General features: G+C 34.9%; 1 protein-coding gene across 2 annotated transcripts in view; it reads left to right on the top strand.

Moving 5' to 3' along the window:
• LOC127850937 (dystrophin-like) overlaps nt 1–20,293 on the top strand; it is a 241,431-nt gene extending 221,138 nt beyond the window's left edge. For both annotated transcript variants that reach the window (XM_052384339.1, XM_052384338.1), the window contains 7 exons: nt 11,840–11,956; nt 12,472–12,538; nt 13,417–13,508; nt 14,283–14,523; nt 14,845–15,001; nt 16,487–16,564; nt 17,237–20,293. In XM_052384339.1, coding sequence (XP_052240299.1) covers nt 11,840–11,956; nt 12,472–12,538; nt 13,417–13,508; nt 14,283–14,523; nt 14,845–15,001; nt 16,487–16,564; nt 17,237–17,367 — 883 coding nt within the window. In that variant the 3' untranslated portion in view covers nt 17,368–20,293. The remainder of the gene's footprint in view (nt 1–11,839; nt 11,957–12,471; nt 12,539–13,416; nt 13,509–14,282; nt 14,524–14,844; nt 15,002–16,486; nt 16,565–17,236) is intronic.
• The last annotated feature ends 1,850 nt before the right edge of the window (nt 20,294–22,143 follow it).

The following is a 22,143-nucleotide window of genomic DNA, read 5'->3' as shown; positions in this document are numbered from 1 at the left end:
GTGGTTTATCTCGAAATGCAAATAACTGTCCCAGTGTCGGCAAAGTTGAGAAATTTTTTCTTTGATAGTTACTTCACTATCCCGCTTCGCCCGGCTGCTCCCGATTCTGTGCGTTAGACAATTGATCCGTTAATTGCATCAATGATCACACCTATGTAATGTTGTTTGCCATTAATACTTGAGTAAGGCCTGTCACTTTAACTGTCACTTTAACAGCAATTAACATTTCAAAATGCATTGAGTTATATTTTTGTGTATATAACCCGTTACAAAGTTGCAGAACTACAAAATGTACATGTACAGTTCAGTATTTCGGAACATGATTTACGCATTTCATATGGAAAACCTCGTCTTGATTGGACGTCAATTGCATCATAACTTTAAATAGCAACATTAACGGATGTTTATTCGACAGTTTAGAAAATGATAACCGCATGCGTTCATGCAATTCTGTAACCCTTAAAACATCATTTTAAGCATTTAAATAGTAAAGTTAATCGTGCCTCGTAAAAACGTGTATATATCAGGTAATAGATAGGGTATTAGAGAGTATCATGCCACACGTTGACGGCTTTAGTTAGACCACTTAGCAGGTATATAAATGTTAAAAACAAGGTAACTTTTTGTCTCATTTTTATCGTTTTCTTGATATTTTTTCTTGTTCCTGCCGAATTCAAGATATCGAGAGTAGACTGTACTAGTTCAAAATGTTGTTGAAGTAGTAGTTATAGTAGTAGTAGTTGTAGAAGAAGCATTGGCAGTACTGGTAGTATAGAAGTAGTAGTAGAACTAGTTGTAGTAGTTGAAGTAGAAGTTGTATTAGTAGTTGTAGTAGCAGCAGTAGTAGTAGAAGTGGTTGTTGTTGTTGAAGTAGTTGTAGTAGTAGTAGAAGTCGTTGTAATTTTAGTCGTAGTAGTAGTGGTTGTTTTAATTGTTGTAGAAGAAGCACTTGTAGAACAAGTATAAGTAGTAATAGAAGTAGTAGTAGTAGTTGTTTTAGAAGAAGCAGTAGCAGTAGTGGTAGCATTAGTTGTAGAAATACTAGTAGTAGTAGTAGTAGTAGTAGTAGTAGTAGTAGTAGTAGTAGTCGTAGTAGTAGTAGTAGTAGTAGTCGTAGTAGTAGTAGTAGTAGTAGTAGTAGTAGTAGTAGGAGCAGCAGCAGCAGCAGTAGCAGTAGTAGTAGTAGATGTTGTAGTAGTGGCAGTAGCAGCAGTTGCAGTTGTAGTAGTCGTAGTAATAGCAATAGTAAATCTTTAGTAGATGTAGTAGTATTAGTAACAGTAGTAATACTAGCAGTAGTAGTAATAGTAGTAATTGTAGTAGTAGCAGTAGTAGTATTAGTAGTAGTAATAGTAGTAGTATTATATATTATGAGCATAATAAATTGTAAATGGGGAAACATTTTAAGATTATTGTCCCCTACCGGTGAAACCAGAGGGGACTTATGGTTTGCACTCTGTCTGTCAGTCAGTCAGTCAGTCTGTCTGTCAGTCTGTCAGTCAGTCCATCTGTCACACTTTTCTGGATCCTGCGATAACTTTAAAAGTTCTTCATATTTTTTCATGAAACTTGAAACATGGATAGATGGCAATATGGAGATAATGCACATCATTTCATTTTGTTCCTTCATCAAGAATTCTGATTGCTATGGCAACAAATTTTTAAAAAATCTTACAATGGTGGAGTTTCACCGGTTGGGGACAATATTGACAATCTCTTAATTTTTACAGATTGAACTTGTTATTGGTGAATTTTTTGGTAGGTCTAATAAAAAGATAATGCACTGACATAATCAAATTGTAATACCAGTCAAGTGAATGAAAGTTGGCTGGACATAAAGAAATAACATTGTTGTTTTGCTTGAATAATAAATGTAATGGTTGTATGATAAAAGTCCTGAATTATAAGGTGTTTAGCCCTCATTAGGCACTGTATTGGAATGCTAATGCATCAAGCAAGTCATTTATTATTAATAGTAAAGTAACACCTATGGAAAATTTACAACAACTATAAATTTCCAGTGTCTGTCATTTTCCTCCAAGGAGGTAGTAAATGTCAGTCTGGTATTGATTTGTGCAGAAGAATTACTTGTTTACAGAAATAGTACAGTAACCATGAGACTTTTAACGAACACCAGCAGGCAAATTATTGATAATTTCTGAATTTATCTGTTATCATTATGTATTGGATTTAATTATCTATGAGATTGACAAGTGCATGATGTGTGAGTTTTTTTCACAATTTTTTTAGCCTGGGTCTTGGAAAAATTGGCTAAAAGTCTGAGCGTTAATTGTCATCTTAGATTAGCCTTGCAGTCTGGACAGGCTTATCAAGGATGACATTCTGCCTGGACTGGTTTTGGTTTAGAAGAGACTACCTTCAAACAAAAAAATCCATAAAAGGGGGAAAGTATAAGAAAAGGCCTGTATTAGACTGTGCAGATTGCACAGATTATTTTGGGCAGATGCGTTAAGCACAGTTTACCAAGAATGATCACTGTACCAAGAATGTGGCTTATTAGATAAAAGGCCATTAACCAGCTTGTGTTGTCGCTACCAAACCAGTAGGTCTTCAGTATATTTGCTGAGACAGCTTACAGCACCTTCTGACTTTTGATGGAAGAGATGTTTATAGAACAAAAAAGAAGTATTTAATTTTTAAGTAATAATAAACCTTTAACTGTTTAAAATCGGCAAAAAAATGATTGAATTGTGTATCTAGTTTAAATTATTCATTCTTCCACTTTTTATGCCCCCGGATCGAAAGATCTGTCTGTCTGTCTGTCTGTCTGTCTGTCTGTCTGTCTGTCTGTCTGTCTGTCTGTCTGTCTGTCTGTCTGTCTGTCTGTCTGTCTGTCTGTCTGTCTGTCTGTCTGTCTGTCAGTCATTGTATGTGTGTGTCCCTAAACTTTAACCTTGGTTAAAGTTTTTTAACTTTTGCAATATTGAAGATAGCAACTTCATATTTGGCATGCATGTGTATCTCATGGAGCTGCACATTTTGAGTGGTGAAAAGTCAAGGTCATACTTCAAGGTCAAAGGTCAAATATCATTGTATTTTTAATTCCTAAAACTTTAACCTTCGTTAAAGTTTGGTCATAACTTTTTGAATATTGAAGATAGCAACTTGATATTTGGCATGCATGTGTATCTCATAGAGCTGCACATTTTGAGTGGATAAAGGTCAAGGTCATCGTTCAAGGTCAAAGGTCAATTTTTGTCTTCAAAGCGGCGCAATAGGGGGCCTTGTGTTTCTGACAAACACATCTCTTGTTATTACCGGTAATGACCAAAATATGGCAAGGCTTGTACTATAATTAAAAACGAGTTTATTATGCAAATGATGTTTGTTGAGGTTTAGAAATATTCATATATTTCTATAGGGCTAAATTTAAACCAAAAAATTAAACCATAACAGGTATCAGCTTCATTTCATCTTTATTGAAAAGCTTAAGAGTCACACAATCATATTGTTTTTACATGAAGATCATGATGGTGCTATTCAATTCTATTGCTGGATTGGATCTCACATGGTATTGATTGTATCTATATATATTGAAGTATCCATGAGTAACTGTTATGGGGAGCTGTGTGAGTCAGTGGATGAGTCTAATGTCATGTGATTGGCAGAAATAACATTTATAGAGGTTTGCTCCAAGATTGACTGTCATGTGATTGAAATGCCAGAACGTTGTTGATGACATAGAAACCATAAATGGAACAATGTTATTATACAAAATGGTTGAAGCACTCATGTAAATTATACATTCTTGTTGGTGGAAGACTGAATATCCAATGATTTAAAGCATTAGATTAAAGTAATTAAAGAATAAAACTGTGATTGCTATATCATGTGACTAAATTAACAAATATGGACTCCTAGAATGTGTTTTCTTATGAAATGACTGAGAGCTACAACTTTAAATGCAGTTCTTGTACAATATTATATTGAACAAAGTAAACTGTCAAGTGCATCAGATAATTGAATGTAATAAAGTGTGTTTGATGCCTGTAATGGAATGAATATCAGATGATGAAAATCAATAGCTGAACATTCAAATGCTGATTGCATGACCACCGTTCTTGGAAGATAAAGCTTTATGTGGGTAACGGTCTGTCCCAGATGAGCCTGTGCAGTCCCCACAGGCTAATCAGGAATGACACTTTCAGCCTTAAGACTTGATTTTCAATTAGAAGAGACTTCCTTTATAAATTCCATAAAAGCGGAAAGTGTTTTCATGAGATTAAACCGTGCCGACCTCATAAGCTAATCTGGGACGACACTTTATCCACTTGCAATGAGCCTGGTTTGTCCAGAACGTGACTCATATTGAAGTTTGATTGTACCGTTTATAAGTTTAATGCAGTGAAACAAACCCAAATGCTGATAGTGGCAGAAGTTGTGATAATTAATTGGCTTGATGGGCTTACTGAAGGATCAGAAGGGCAGTCTAGAAAACCTGGACTGGACTCATGGACTGGACTGGACTCATGGACTGGACTGGAATCATGGACTGGACTTGTGGACTGGACTCATGGACTGGCTGAGCACTGATTTGCCGATATACTATAGCTTAACCAGAACTTTGCCTGCATTCACCTGGGAATTACCACTTGAGCGCCGGTTTGAGTCTGCGGCGCTATGATAGTGAGACTGGGGAAATAGAGAAAAAGATTCGCACGGAAAACTTGACAGTCGCAGATGCACACATAGACTATTAACTTACGACAATAACTCGAATTTTTTCTTCAAAAAAAGCTAGAGCACAGTTGACTTCATCAAGTATATTTGAGCAACATAAACATGGCGCATAAAATCTACATTTACATAACATTTTTTCATTTTCAGGACGAAAAAACTATAATGATAAATTTCTGTATAGATTGTTTTCAATGCTGTAAAACAACTTAGTTACAAGTGCTACAACATTTCATTCGTATATATAAAACCATTATTCGGCGCATTCTGTTAACCTGATCAAGTAATGTCTTATTCAGATATTTTATCTTATACATTATCATAAATTAATATTCATCTGAAGTCCAGTATAAAAACATAAACCAAAACTTAACGGACACACAGAAAAACACATCCGAACATCCACCCACACACAGAGGGTAAACCTTAAATCCCTCTGATCATAGACCAGTAGGGGAATATAATTACTTTGTTTATAATTTTCAATAAGGCAACATTGTTTACAAAGATGTGATGCAGTCCAGTCCATGAGTCCAATCCACAAGTCCAGTCCAGTCCATGAGTCCAGTCCAGGTTTTCTAGACTGCCGATCAGAAGGCCCCAGGCCCTCCAGTATTGGTTATTTAATCTCATGATTGGAGTCAGTATTCCCAGTGGGAATAAAAGGGGAGAATTGAACATACTTGATCTTCCTTGTCTGACAGTTCTGAGAAAAAGAAGCAATGATTGTTGGTGAGGAATGTGTTTGGAATTGTATTGTGCTCTAAAGACTACACAATTTGGATTCTGTTTCGATATGTTTTTATATATTATTTGTTAGACAAGTGTTTAAACTTTTTTTAATGTGAGTACTTAGTGCCCGTTGTTAATTTTTTCAATAGCTTGATATTTAATTATTATGGAATTATTATAACAATATATCAGAGGAATATTGATTAGTTCCAACATGTTCATTTGTCTGAAGTTTATTCAATACATGTTCATTTGTCTGAAGTATATTCAATACATGTTCATTTGTCTGAAGTATATTCAATACATGTTCATTTGTCTGAAGTATATTCAATACATGTTCATTTGTCTAAAGTATATTCAATACATGTTCATTTGTCTGAAGTATATTCAATATTTGTTCCAATCGAGACATCCTTGTCAATTAATCATGATGGAATTTTAATGCTTTTCCAGTAGGCTTATGCATAACTGCACGGTGTCTGAATGCGGATTGGCAACTGGGAGATGTGTCTATTGAATTATAAATAAAATGTGAATGTAACATGTATCAGAGAATAGATTTGCTAGACTGGCAATCATATAGCTCATAGTGAATGTTAAAGTCGAGAGGAGAGAAGTCCTTCAGTGTTGCATGGTATTTTATAGTGACTGAAAGATACTGTATATATGTGGTGTGAGTTTAAAGGACTTGATTAAATATGCATCCTCCAATGCTCAAAGTCACTTGGGGATATTAATAAATTCTTTGAAGAGCTGTTGCCAGGACATTTAAGAAACATTTGTGTCTATAAATAAATACTCCCACGCAGGATTGCAATGTTATATCAGAGGCATATAATGAGAGAATCTAGATACTGGAGCATTTGTCCAGTGGTTGTTGGTACTGCCATATGAACATTATTTTATAATTATAAAGAAATACTTAAACAAGCAGTAGCCATTGCATAGCAGTACAAATTGATGATAGGGGTTCATACTGAAATGTTTTCTTCATCCAGTGCACTGTTGTTGCTATGGTGATGGAACAATCAACAAGATCTGCCTGACAACAGCTTAGCCTTTAGGAAATCTGGGACCTCATTGTTGAATGGAGATATCATTTGAAAACATTTGTATGCAGTGATCAGTGTTTGTGGGAAATACACCAAAGCAGGCTTGATTATAAATCCCTATGGGATCAGTAAATTTGACAGTGGGATTATATTTGTCTTCTAGTGTACACTTTTTGCATGCAGTTAATTAACTGGAAGATATCTAGTACAGGAATATGTTGTCCATGTTCTTCTGAAGTTAGAGGTTAAACAGTGAAAAACCTAACTCAGTTTTGCCAAAATAACATAAAGCTTTAACTATTGTAGCATTGACACTACCTGTTCTACCTTTGACTATAGATCTTAATTGGGGATCACAATCTGTAATAGCACATTAGTGTGAGGATACTTGCTGTATTGCACATTAGTGTGAGGATACTTGCTGTATTGCTGTGAGAATACTTGCTGTATTGCTGTGAGAATACTTGCTGTATTGCTGTGAGGATACTTGCTGTATTGCGACACTTCCCTTTAATGCACTGTTGTGACCAGTGATACTTGCTGTATTGTGACACTTCCCTTCAATGTACTGTTGTGACCAGTGCTGGGACATAATTCAACATAAAAACATGGGACTGGAGTTCCTTATAAACAGGTGGCTACTCTTGATTTTTTGTGGAAAAATGTATTTGTATGGGAAAATATGCAAGGCACTGTTGAAAAAAATATTTGCGTTAAAAGCAGTGATGTTATTTAAAAAAAAATAAGCATATTTATTTATTTTTTTTGTGTTATTATTTTTCCTTTGTTGATGTGAAACATGTTTGCCCAATTTAATAATCAACAGCTGAGACTTGAACGTTGAAAGCCACTGGAGTTTGGGCCAATTTAGGAATAGCTCAAGATTGCCAACTCTAGGATCATTAGTTTGAATCCAAACCACAATGCCCTAATAGTGGTGAAATGTCAAAACAATTCCCCAAAACAAACAAACAGCAGGACATTCTGTCCACCACAAAGCCCTTATAGTGGTGAAATGTCAAAGCAATTCCCCAAAACAAACAAACATCAGGACATTTTGTGTAGTGATTACTGCACAAGTTATCTAACAGTACTTTGATATCTTATAGTTACTGTAATAAGACACTAAAATATAATGTACACATAAAAACAACAGATTCTTGAACAATGTTATTGTTCCCAAACATAAGTGTTTGATATTTCTTCCTTTCATGACATTATTGCAAGTGTGATAACACCATGGATATGGAGAGCATTAAGGCATTCAGTAAAGATTGACCTATACTGCAAGAAAGATGGGGAAATTCAGCTCACAAACTTTAAGAACTCAAACAATGCTAGCGCTCTAGACATTGGAATGTGCAAAACTCTATATCATCATGCCTGAGTTGTCATGCAAACCAGTAATTTATAAAATGTTCATTCCTGGAAAAGAAATACTATGACAGTTACAGGGTTTTAAATTATTGGTTTGTTGTTAAGTGTCTGCTGGTTTTCTGATGCTTGAAAAGATCTTTGAAATGAGTTTTTATGCCCCCGGATCGAAAAATCGGGGGTATATTGTTTTTGGCCTGTCTGTCTGTCATTGTGTCAGTCAGTCAATCATTGTATGTGTGTGTCACAAAACTTAAACCTTGGTTAAACTTTTATAACTTTTGCAATATGGAAGATAGCAACTTCATATATGGCATGCATGTGTGTTGCATGGAGTTGCACATTTTGAGTGGTGAAAAATAATGGTCAAGGTCATCCTTCAAGGTCAAATATCATTGTATTTTTCGTTCCTAAAACTTTAACGTTTGTTAAAGTTTGGTCATAACTTTTTTGAATATTGAAGATAGCAACTTGATATTTGGCATGCATGTGTATCTCATGGAGCTGCACATTTTGAGTGCCTAAAGGTCAAGGTCATCGTTCAAGGTCAAAGGTCAAGTTTATGGCTTCAAAGCGGCGCAATAGGGGGCCTTTTGTTTCTGACAAACACATCTCTTGTTAACGTTTGATTGCTGGGGAGGTATATTGATTCTGTTTGTTATAAGGCAGTAGATGTATTGCATGCATATGCAAAAGTGTATTTGCCATTTGAATGTCATCCAAAAATTGGTCTTTTGCCATACGTGACAATTGTAGCCCCAGCCAGTTTGTAGAAACATTTTCAAGATACTGTATAGATGAGTTGTCCAAAACTTTTATGTCCTGAACAGTTTACCATTAGCTGAATAACCCTTCCCCACCCAGAGGAAAAGTGAAAATGACTATGTGCAAACAGCATGAAACCAGAACAGCCTGCGAGTAATCAGTCTGTTCAGGATTTATGCTGTTTGCTGCTAATCAGTACCTAAGGGCTGGAAATGAAGCCCTTAAAACTTCAATCTTGTAAGAATTTAGATTTTACATTAAATGTAACTTCCTAAGGGACTACAAAAGCATCAAAATGTGTATCTAAGTGTTAAATAGGTATCTAAGTGGTAAAGGGTTAAATACGTATTTAAGTGGTACGGGTTAAATACGTATCCGAGTGGTAAAGGGTTAAATATGTATCTAAGTGGTAAAGGGTTAAATACATATGTAAGTGGTTAAGGGTTAAATATGTATCTTAAATTGGTAAATGGTTAAATAAGTATCTAGGTGGTAAAGCGTTAAATACGTATCTAATTGGTAAAGGGTTAAAACTGAAAAATGGCTGTTAGACTTTGATGATGAGAGGATCTTAATTGAGTCATGTTGATCAGTCAATACTATTGGCCAATAAACATTAGATTCTGACCATCTCCATCTGAGCTGATCTAGTTGAAGTCATGATGAATACATACTTGACTATTGGCTATAAACATTAGATTCTGACCATCTCCATCTGAGCTGATCTAGTTGAAGTCATGATGAATACATACTTGACTAGTGGCTATAAACATTAGATTCTGACCATTGCCATCTTACTTGATACATATTGAGTCTTGATAAATTAATACTTGACCATTGACCATCAAACTAAGATTCTGGTCAATCTTCTTTAAAATTGAGAGTCATTATCATCTGATACCAGAGATGTTCTCATTAAATCATCTGCGCTGATCTTTACTTCAGTTTGGATAAGTGTCCAATAAAGATCAAACATTCATCCAGATTAACTTTTTATCCTGATTGAAATGTAATCCAAACTGACCTTTGATCTCATTTGAACTCTGTTGTTCCCAGAACACAGATCTTGGAACAACTTGGAATTTTATTAAATTTTGATCTAGGTCAAACTATTATATGCAAGATCTAATTACATATATCTATTCAAGAACTAAACTGAGCTGTAATACAGTAGACTCTCTGTAAACCGGACGGTCTCGGGACCGGCCTGATCGTCCGGTTTTCAGAGAGTTCCGGTTTACCAAGGGTATGCATATTGCCCAAATATACATGGTATGCATTGTGTACAGAATCACATAAAAATAAAACAAACCATATACATTTACATGTACCAGGTGATGACTGTAGGCAGGTACTGATGATGTTAATTGCATTATTAAAAAATGTGTTTTTAATCGATTAAAAGCAAAAAAAAAAATCCATACAGATTTGTTTTGATTAATCCCACAGTGAACGTGGTGCTTTATACATGAACGTACGTGGCATTTGTCATATAGGCGAGTGACGACACAAATAAGATTGTTGTAGATACACGATTTATTATTCAATACATACATGTACCATATTTCATAAAACATACACACAAGCAAAAAACAGTGTCATAATTATTTTTTAAGATATTCATAATCTCAAAACCTACTAATTCTTGAAGTTTACGATTTTTCTTTTAAAATACCCGAGAAGATCATAAGAAAGTGATCGTCGCAACGGCATGCATTAATTTTTTAATTAAATTGTTTATCATAGGCGATTATAAATAATTAATAAAACAATCGAGTCAATCACTTTTTGGTGTTACCGCACGTCTATTATAGACATTCACAGTTTGTTTTACATTACTTAATCGGACTCCCATAGCGAGGTAACGACTTGACACCATTATGGTATGTTTTATCCGATTATCGATAATGCGCGAGCAAAATGTGTGACACCGCACTCGCTGTGCTGACTAGGTATTGTTATTTTCACGCCTCGGGCATCTTGAGAATTTAGACCGTCCGGTATACTCAATGTATTTTACGTTGAAAATGACCAAATTTACGGAGATACCCGTCCGGTTTCCGGTTTTCAGAGAGTTCGGTTTATTCAACATTTTTAAACAAAGAAATAGAAGGAGAAAATACGGGACTGGCCCGACCGTCCGGAATCGGGAGAGTTCCGGTATTCAGAGAGTCCGGTATTGGCAGAGTCTACTGTATATATATATATAGATCAATTCTCATTAACGTTATTATCTTCATTGCTCATATAATATTCATCAGCCATTATATAGTCTAAATGGAACATTGTGTTTATGCTCTGAAGGAAATGCACATTATTGATCAGCATTGAAATGTTTGCTCAAGGTAGAAAGATAAGCATTTTTTTGTATGGAATATGCATATATGGCTGCAATTTTTCTGTTGGTTTTGAGTTCTCTTTTGGTAAAAAATCTCCACAGTCTGTTTATATTTTTTTCTTTAACGTGAACAAGTCCGAGTGAATCATCTGTTCCTGGCAAGGATTGCATGGATATCTTGAACAATTGCTGAGAAGTGTCTTTTTGTGTCATAGAAATGGGATGTTTCCATGGTTTTCTGAAAGCACTTTGGTAATCTTTATATTGTTTTAAGAACTAATGATATTGTGTGAAGTAAAATGGCTTGATTTGTATTGATTGTATTAATGGCATGTTTATTTCCAAGTAGTGAAATTCATAAAAACTATATTATCTATTCAGTTGGAAATTTTCCTCCAGCAAAAAAATATTTAGGAAATCAAAATATTAGTTTATTACCAAACGGTGGGGTATGAGGGAAGAAATATGCATCTTAGGACTTAAATTAGAAATTGATTGTTTTTCCAAACCATACTCACTTTCTGAAAAAAACAAGTTTGACTGATAACTGCAAATATCTTCATTTGCAGTTCTGGTTTGATTTTGTCGTAGACTATACCTTTGACTGATAATTTCATTTGTTGTTCTGGCTTGATTTTGTCTTATACTATATAATTGTACATAATCTTAATTTAAAAAAGTAGTTTATTTCATGATTTCCAGTTTTGAAATATACTCAATCTTGCATACTTTCCCTTGTTAGCAATTAGCACTGATCAGCCCCTGCATACTGTCCCTTGTTAGCAATTAGCACTGATCAGCCTTATTTCCCCAAAATGCTGATAGGCACTTATGGCTTACAATGGCTGATATGTAAGCACACATGTTGGTGTATTTTCAGCCCCGCCCCGTCGCCCCAGCACAGCATATCCCAGGACATGCATTCCCGTCTGGAGCAGTATGCCAACCGTCTGGCCGAGGTGGAGCAACGCCAGCAGCAGGCAACCATTCCAGAGGAGTAAGACAATACTTGAGCCTTGCTCTGGGAAAACAGGGCTTAATGCATGTGCGTAAAGTGTCATCCTAAATTAGCCTGTGCAATCCGCATAGGCTAATCAGGGAGGACTCTTTTCACCAAAAGTGGATTTTTGGTAAGAAGGGACTTACAATGAACGAAAAATATAATAAAAAGCCAAGTGTTGTCCCTCATTAGCCTGTGCAGTCTGCATAGGTTTATCTGGGACAACACTTTACGCACATGCATTAAGCCCTGTTTTCCCAGAGCAAGACAATTTAATTATGCAGTTCAGCAAAAAAAAAAATTATCTCGCCATTTTCTTGGTTGAATTGCAAAATCATAAATTATTTATGGTTAGCTGGTTTTTTATTAAAAAATATATTAAAGGTTGAGGATGTTACTTTTGTGCCTGGCCTTGTGTTCACAAAGCTGTTCATCAATATTGAAAATCAATTTAACTTGAAAACAGCACTGGAGCATCAACAAGTACTGCATATGTTTGGTTTACTTTCCAGAAATGAGGAGCATAACCTGATAGCACAGTATTGCCAGAGTCTGAATGGGGACAAATCATCACACGCCGTAAGTGAAGAATTACTACATGTCTGCCAGGTTACATGATGACATCATCAATTACCCCTTTACCACTTAGAAGCAAAGTGAAAATGTCTTAGTGCAAACAGCATAAAACCAGAACAGCCTGAGAGTAACTCGCAGTCTGTTCAGGTTTTATGCTGTTTGCTGCTCATCAGTAGCTAAGGTTTGTATATGAAGCCTTGAAAACTTGAATGTAGTAAGAAATGTCTTAAATTAAACATAACTTTCTAAAGGACTACAAATGTGTAAAAATACATATTATCTTCAGTGGTAAAGGGTTGTATATGTCAGTTTAAAGCATGTTATCATTATAGTTAAGGTAGGAGTTGTGAGAATACAATAACAGCTTGTTTCATCCTAACTATACAAATGGTAAGTCATACCATTGCCATAGATGGGACATATGTAGGCAATTATTTATTGACACTTTTATGGGACAATGTAACAGTATTGTTTAATGTACTCACATTCAGTAAAAGAGACCAGTGCAGGGCATGATTATATTGGTCTTTCCTATATGATACACAACATAGAACATCAAAATTAACTTCACTGTATTCCAGGTATAAGAACCTATGTTGATCATCATTATATTGGTCTTCTTTATATGATAGATGGCATAGAGCATTAGTAATAACTGCACTGTATTCAAGTTAAAGGGCCCTATTCAATTCCAGGTTATATTGTAGTTCCCTTTAAGATACACAACATATAACATCAATATCAACAGTATTCTGCTTAAAGAGCTCTCTGCTGATGATAATACTGTTTATTCTTCTTCTTTATATGATACACAATATATAACGGTTATTGGTAAACACATTGGATAAGTAAAAGCTACGACACAAGCAACTTATTTCCAGTTAAAGAGCCCTATGCAGATCATGATGGCGGTAGACGTTCACCAGAAGACAGAGCTGGAGGCCATGATTCATGACTTGGAGGAGGAAAACAGGTCAGTGCAGGGGGGCATCATGGATATGTTATGAGCGGCATCATGAGAAAATAGGTCTTATGCCTGTGACTTTCCTGCGCATTGGAGCAGTTTTGTCAGAATCTGCCCTGGCCACCATATAGTCCTGCAAGATTTTGTCGTCTCGTAAGCGTGCAGCGTAGCTCCTGACCAGACTGCTCCAATGCACAGGATGGCACTGAGTTACACTTGCCACAAATTCTTTAGGAACCATTGTATGTAATTAACTTGTAAGCATTTGATGCTAGTAAAGATAATGACTTGACATGTAAACTGAAAACTCTCTTAACTGGAATCATTTTCAAACTGGACAATTGTTCTGGTCTGTATTCTTTGTTTCACTAAATATTTATGTGTTAAAAATTTCCCTAATACTGAGCGTTTTGATCACATAATGTTTCTTGGTAAATTAAATTGATGCCTGAGAATGCAGCAAGGGCACAACAAAACGGATAACTTCTGTATTTATGAATGTTTATTCATTTAAATAAATGAGCTGTGCTTAGAGAAAATGCAGCTTTAAGCATGTGCGTAAAGTGTTTTCCCAAGTTAATCTGTGCAGCCCGCAAGGCTTATCTGGGATAACACTTTCTGTTTTTGAGGAAGTCTTTTCTTTATTAAAATCCTCTTAAGGTGGTAAATGTCCTCCCTGATAAGTGTGTGAACTGCACAGGCTAATTAGGGAAACACCTCACGCACATGCATTGAGTCCCTTGTTACCCAGCGCAAAGCTCAAATGCAATTATAATGTTTCAGGACCCTTCAAGCAGAGTACGACCGCCTGAGAACGCAGCAGGAGCACAACAACAACGAGAACCAACTGCAAGTGAAGGACCCTGACCCAGAGTTGTTCACCAATCATGACGAGGAGATGCTTGCCGAGGCCAAGTTGCTACGGCAACACAAGGGTCGCCTGGAGGCCCGAATGAGGATCCTTGAGGATCACAATAGGCAGCTTGAAGCCCAGTTACAGAGGCTGAGGACGTTACTAGAACAGGTAGGGAAGATCTGTCACAGGGCTGTAACACTGCCATTCGCCAAATAGGCCAATGGCTACAAAAGTTTCATTTGGCTAAGACAATTTTATTTGGCTACAATTTTAACTTCATAAAATCCGATAAAATAATCAAAATGACACAACTATCAGGGAAATTGAGCTTAAGAAAATTTCGAGCCAGGGAAATAGTTTTTGTTTTCAGATTTTTGAGCAGCTGGATATAATGTAATTAAAGAGTAATGCCCCCTTTAATAAATTTGAGCAGGTTTAGGTATTATGTTCGTTTTAAAACTTTATTTGCATATTCATGTTACGTTCCAGTCTGGTGACAAGAGCATGTCCTTATCATCGTCCATTCACGGTTCACCGCTCACCACTCCTAGTTCCTCCCACAGTTCGTTACCACGGGAACCATCGGGGAAATACTTCTCAGCTCACATGGAATCTGGATCGCACATGAACGGCCATCATTCAGCAAGTAAGTATATAAGAGCCTTGTTCTGGGAAAACTTTCTGCTTGTACTTGATTTTTGGTTAGAAGTGTGTTCATTTAAAGAAACAATTCCATAACAGCGGAAAGTGTCCTCCCAAGATGAACGTTTGCAAGCTGCACATGCTAATCTTGGACGACAATTGACTCACTTGCAATTAATTCCACTTTTCCAAAAGATCGTAATTATGGTTCATTTTTATTAAGAAACACAAAGTTCATAGTTGCTTGCATTAAAGTGAGATTATACGATTTTTTATATGTGTTAAATTGTAATATATTTATAAAATATGTTACAATAAAACAAAATAGGCAAGAATAATGATACATTGAAGACGAATTTCATAAAATGCAGCAAAGACAAATTACCGCCCCGAGTCGATTGTGACGAATATATTTAGTACATATTTTCCTACAATAACCGAGTCATTTGTCTTTTTATTAGGATCAGAGTTAGTGTTCGTGTGTCGTATGAATGTATATTGTTGCAGGAATTTAAAATAACCGTTAAACTACATTTAGATTCACAGTGTACATGCATGATATACATGTTGGCAAATTCGACTGTAAAGACATTTTCGATTTCAGATTTAAATATCTGGCTTATTGCACATTTTTCGACATATGTTCTTCTTAACTTTTATTTTAATTTATATTGAAATATATAATAAGTTTTTTTGACACATTTTATATAATTTCATAAATATTTGACAAAATCGTATAATCTGGCTTTAACATAACCTAGTTAAAACTTTGGTGTCATCAATGATGTTTGTATGGAAAGTGAGCTATTTTCTGAATTGAGCTCAGACATAGAAAATAAGATGAAAGCTGTTACCAATGCAAAATACTAAGCAACATATATTGTTTTTAACAAAACTAAATACTTTGTTAGATTAATGTTCAATATCATGCAAATTGTTATTTAAGAATAATGTTTATGGCATAGATCAATACTTCATGAGATTAAAGCTTAATTCTATAGCTATACACTTATTATAAATGCTGAAAACTTAGTAAATTTGTGAATAATACCAAGGCTAAATACCAACTATGATAAATGCTCACTTCTAATACTTAAGTGAAAAGTTGGAGAGGTGTAAACATGATTCATAGTTAGAGATTGTATTTAGTTACTCCTTATATTATTCCTTTTGTCTAATCTCTTTAATTTGATTTTAGGGTTTGTTGAATACATGCCCTTAAATGGGTCTTGTTCTGGGAAAACTGGGTTTAATGTGTGTAAAGTGTCATCCCGGATTAGCCTGTGCAGTGTGCACAGGCTAGTCAGGGACGGCACTTTTTTATTTATTTTATTTTTCACTAAGAAACAACTACATGTAATAAAAAAATACACTAAAAACTGAAAGTTTTGTCCCTTATTAGCCTGAGCTAAACTGAGACAACACTTTACGGACATGTTTTAAGCCCTGTTTTCCCAGAACAAGTATTACCAGCCAGTTCTGTTCACAGGCATGGAGGACAACAGCCGGCTGGCAGCTCTGGGTGCAGATAATAACTTACCACCATACAACCCAGACAGAGCTAGAGGTAGGAATACATAGCACTTGGATTTGTTAACCCTTTCCCACTTAGAAGCAAATTGGAAATGGCTATATGCAAACAGCAAAAAGCCAGAACAGCCTGCAAGTTACTCGCAGTCTGTTCAGGTTATACGCTGTTTGCTGCTTATCAGTATCTAAGGGTTGGAAATGAAGCTTTTCCAACTGGAATCAAGTATGGAAGGTCTTTAATTAAATTTAACTTTCTAAGGGACTGCACATGTGTCAAAATGTGTATCTTAGTGGTAAAGGGTTAATGTGTCTTTTCTTTGTAAGGTGCAGAGACATTTGTTACACAATATGTTATATACAGTAGTGAACAGGTCCAATATCAAGAACACATTTTCATGCTTGTTCTCTCAGAAGATAAGGTTTTAGTATTCACTCAGCTGAGAATCAAGAATGTTGGTCAGCTTAAAAACAATTAAAAATCTCAGCTATAAGAGTATGCACATATTCCTCTAAAAACTCAGGGTTGAGTCTTACTCAAAACTCAAAAAGCTTCTATGAACACCAAATTGAGTATGATGGTCAAGCAAATGAGCAACCTTAGAGGAACATCCCAAATTTGTGTCAGAACATTGACCTTAGTATGTTTATTTGATAGGCCAAGATCATAATTTTGGGTCAGAAGTTGTGAAATAAATGATGTTTTACATAGTTTCAGGCACAGGCAGTGTGGGTGAGCTGTTTAACCGGGCTGGTCAGGTCGGTAAAGCAGTTGGCTCCCTAGTAACAGTCATGACTGATGAGAATGGTGATGCCATAGTGGAGGAGGACAACAACTTCTGACATCATCTGTGATGTCATCAATATGTGTGTATCTGTTTGAAACATGTGCAGGGAGGACATGCTTTAATGTGAAAAATCCTACTGTGATGTCATCAGTTCATGCGTATGTGTCGAGAGTGAACTGAAAGATTAAGTGACATGGCCAATTACATTTTAAATCTGATGTTATTAAGTAAAATGGTTATAATTTTCGCTGATGTCTTGATGATGTCATATTGTGCATATCATAATTAGGGATTTTGAACAGTTACTTCAGATATAAAGTTGTTCTTTCCTTACCATATATTGTTTCAGTAAATTAAACAAATTCTTATTTCATGTTGTACAGACTTACATATTATACTTCTTTTTAACCAGGTTTCCAGAAGGAAAAAACTGGTTATTAGATTGGTGAATGTCAGCGGGCGGGCAGAACCAGCTTGTCCGGGCCATAACTATGTTGTTCATTGTGAGATTTTAAAATCATTTGGCACATTTGTTCACCTTCATTGGACGGTGTGTCATGCGAAAGAATTATGTCAATATCTGCAACATCAAGGTCACACTTTGAGTTCAAAGGTCAAAAATGGCCATAAATGATCTTGTCCGGGGCATAACTATGTTATTAATTGTGAGATTTTAAAATTACTCGGTACATTTGTTCACAATCATTGGACGGTGTGTCATGCCAAAGAATTACGTTGATATCTCCAAGGTCAAGGTCACACTTTGAGAAAATAATTGAATTTGACACAAGGGGGGTAACTAGGAACAATCAGTAACAATGCACAATTTGAACTATCTCCCTTTATCAGACTTTTAAATCAAGGTCGCCACAACTTAAAATAGATTGAATTTTACACAAGAGGAGTAACTAGGAACAGTCAGTAACAATGCTAATTTTGAATTGTCTCCCTTTATCAGACTCTTTTATTTTTATTTTATTTTTTTTCAAATTGACAACCTGGTTTTGTGACAATTTTGTCCCTTTTTATTAATTTCAATTACTTAGAGGTATATAACTCTTTACTTTTTACTTTGCTTCATCCTTAAAAAAAAATTTGACAGTGAATACTCAATAAGACAAGCATTCTTTTTACTTTGTTAATAAACTTTTAGTTCCCGTTTTGAAATTAAATGTATTATATACAAGTAGAAGAATGTACGTAAAAATAACTTCACTCAAATTATCTTGTAAATACATAAGCATAATCTTTAGTTGTCAAAATTGTAGCCCTTGATTCGGTTGCCTTATATTTTAATATGCCATAATATGTTGATTTGTGCAGCATATTGTACTGAAATGCATGGATATACAACTGTGAATACTATTGTTGGGATAGTTGGTGGTATTTAGGTGTCTTGATGTTGTATTGTTTATGCAGCATACGTTTTAGGATTTCATTATTTTGTATGGAGATATATGGATAATTGCTATTTTTAAAGTATAGATGCTTATCAGATTACAATATCACTGCCAAAGGTCATGTAGTTTAACTGAACTCATAAGAAGAGTCTGATTGTACACTGTGTTCTTGCTCCGTTCTTCTATCACAGTATGATTTTGGTGGTCAGTATGTGAAACCATTTTCTTAGAAATGAAATTTACATTATTTTAAATTGATCCACTTATATTAAAACCAATATTTAAATATTGTGCTCTCTATTTCTCATTGTATCTTTTTTGTTTTATACAGTTGATACTGGCATGATATATTTATAGAAATACAGTGTAGTGTTAATATTTAAACTTAAAAGTTATATATAGAACCACCTATTGTTTATATGGAATCATGTATTAATATAATAAGTTGTAGTTTCATAACACAATACAATGTACACCAAGTTTAATATATTTCCATATTAGCATTAATGGAAAATTCTATATCAATGTAATAATTATTGATATTTTGAGTTCACATATAAAGGGATGTTAAAATTGCCCAGTTGTTCCCATGCTTTCTATATAAGAGTCCCTCTTACACACAAAAACGATTTTATAAAGGCATTCTCAATGTTGTTTTCACTGTATTGCTTAATAATTTATTTGTGATTTGATGGGCGTAGAACAAGTCCTAATTGCTTTGTTGTTTCTCGTTCAAATACTTTAATAACCCACTTTTATTGGTGCTTTAATGTGTCATATTTAAATATTTTGTATATATTTAAGTGTGACATTGAAATAAAATTTCAAATAAGTTATTAAAAACAACATATACCATTTGAATAAGAATTAAGTTATTATGATTACTTTCTTACACTTAATACTTCTTTATGTATTTTGTTTGTTTGCATATTTAATATATGTCAGACAGATGAAATACTTGTGTTAGTCTGTTAGATAGAATAATTAATTTGGTAGGCATGCTCCTTAGAATTTTGCAAGGGTTTGTGCCATTTGAACTCCTTGCATGTCAGTAGGTTGCCAAACATGTGTTGGATTCCTGTAGAAGTAAGTAGCCTTTAACGTTGTTTTTATACATTATACATAATTGTATATCTTAATATTTTTTGGTCTAGGCATGGCCATGGATTTATTTAGAACCTTTTTCTGAATGACACAAAGTTCATGAGTTGTGTTAAATTTGTTGGCTGTATATGTTATTTCCTCTGTAATATTGTAAATTTGTTTACCATTTTATTTGTTTATTTTACCCTATTTATGAGACATTCGAGTACTTCCTTACACTTTTATTTTCTCATCGTTTAAGTAAATCATAATTTACGTATTCCGTATAATTTGAATTTGTGTATTTATAGGTATATCTTAAAGTTTTGAATTCTCATTTGGTTAAGTCATAGCACCTGTGTCTGGTTTCGATTACATGGGAACATGAGTTGTGATGAAGCACTTACATATAACTGAATGGTTGTATGTTCAGAATTTGTGATGTATATTTTACCACAAGATTATAACATGTAAATTAAAAATAAAATATAAAATATGCATGCGTGACTTGCTTGTGTTTTACCTTATGTGTGTTTGTGGGTTTAAGACAACGCTAGAACACCAGTCAGTTTGGTGGCTATTTAAATACTACACGGATACAGCGATAGCAATACAACATTGTAGGCGGGGCTTATCATACTGACGTTATCAGGATACATGACACCTTTGTATGGCTTTGTACCGTACGAACACAATGCAGAATTTTATTACAGCTTGTTCGTAGGTCTTCTAATGAACACGGCATTCATTTCCTATACATTGGAATATTTAGTGTGTGTTTTTTATGCCCCCGGTAGGGTGGCATATAGCAGTTGAACTGTCAGTCTGTTTGTCTGTCTGTGTGTCCGTCCAAAAACTTTAACATTTGCCATAACTTTTGCAGTATTGAAGATAGCAACTTGATATTGGCATGCATGTGTATCTCATGAAGCTGCACATTTTGAGTGGTGAAACCTCAAGGTCATCCTTCAAGGTCAAAAGTCAAAAAATACAATCCAAGGGAAATAATAAGCTTTAAAAGGGATATAAGTTCTAAACCTGCCAAATGATGTATTGAAATTGTATTTCAAAGCGGCGCAATAGGGGCATTGTGTTTCTGACAAACAAATCTCTTGTTTCCAAATTATTTGCAGGTGTCTGCATACACTGATCTTAACGCTACCACGAGGGTATTGATTTAAGATAATTTGTGTGCTCACTTGCCTGCACAATAAAAATGAACCGCAATAAAATAAAGACTGACTGTCACAACATACAGCAATAAATGCAGTTACTGCAATTTATTACCATATCTTAATATACCACATTTAAAGTGTGAACAAATTTAGGTACATAATCAGAAAATAACAGTCTAGACAACATTCGAACTTATCAAAAATAAATATTGACATTACATAATTTATTAATAAACAAGAGATTGCCAAGAAATATCGTCCCCTACCGGTGAAACTCCACCATTGTCAGTATTTTTTTACTTTTTATTTTAGTATATTTGTTGCCATAGCAACCAGAATTCTTGAAGTAGGAACAAAATGAAATGACGTGCATAATCTCCATATTGCCATCTATCCATGTTTCAAGTTTAATGAAAAAATATGAAGAACTTTTAAAGTTTTGCAGGATCCAGAAAAAATGTGACTGACAGACTGACTGACAGAGCGCAAACCATAAGTCCCCTCCTGTTTCACCGGTAGGGGACAATTACATACTAGTTTGATTTTCTCGCGTGAACGATCCAGTGATGATAGGGCATATTAAATGTTGAATTATTCTTATAAAATAAAACAAAATACCATTATGAATAGAATGCTGCTCATTTCATTATCGAGAATTTCAAAGTAAGTTTTAGGTATATTGGACGACAAAATAAATTACGTGAACATCGCGAATATTGATATCTTAAATTGTATTGACATGTTATGCATTCTATAATAGTGGTGCGTTTAGGACATTTCGTACTTTAGATTCTTTGGAGGCAAAGGACGCAAGCACCTTTTCCTCACAAACCGTTTCCGATTCTTATGTGCATTGCATACTTGTATACTAGTATATTTAAGCGCAATGCTTTTAAAAATAAGTTGTGTCCCTAAACGAACTGTTATATAATATTTCTAATACAATACGAATATCTTTGACAAAGAAAGCAAAGTGTATATGGGAAACGTGCTTGATCTGGAAAATGCTGCCGATATCGCTACAAGAAGGTTCGAATATTAAGATACCGTATTGATTCGCGCCTTCAAGCGCGCTTCATACACTCTATATTGGCGTTTTCGGGTTTGTAATGAATTTAAGATTGTTCCACAAAAAGTCGAATACGACAGCAATCGATTTAAAAAACGCAAACG

Source organism: Dreissena polymorpha, chromosome 11 (assembly GCF_020536995.1).
Source record: "Dreissena polymorpha isolate Duluth1 chromosome 11, UMN_Dpol_1.0, whole genome shotgun sequence".
Lineage (NCBI taxonomy): Eukaryota > Metazoa > Mollusca > Bivalvia > Myida > Dreissenidae > Dreissena > Dreissena polymorpha.
This window is presented reverse-complemented; position numbering and strand designations above follow the sequence as displayed.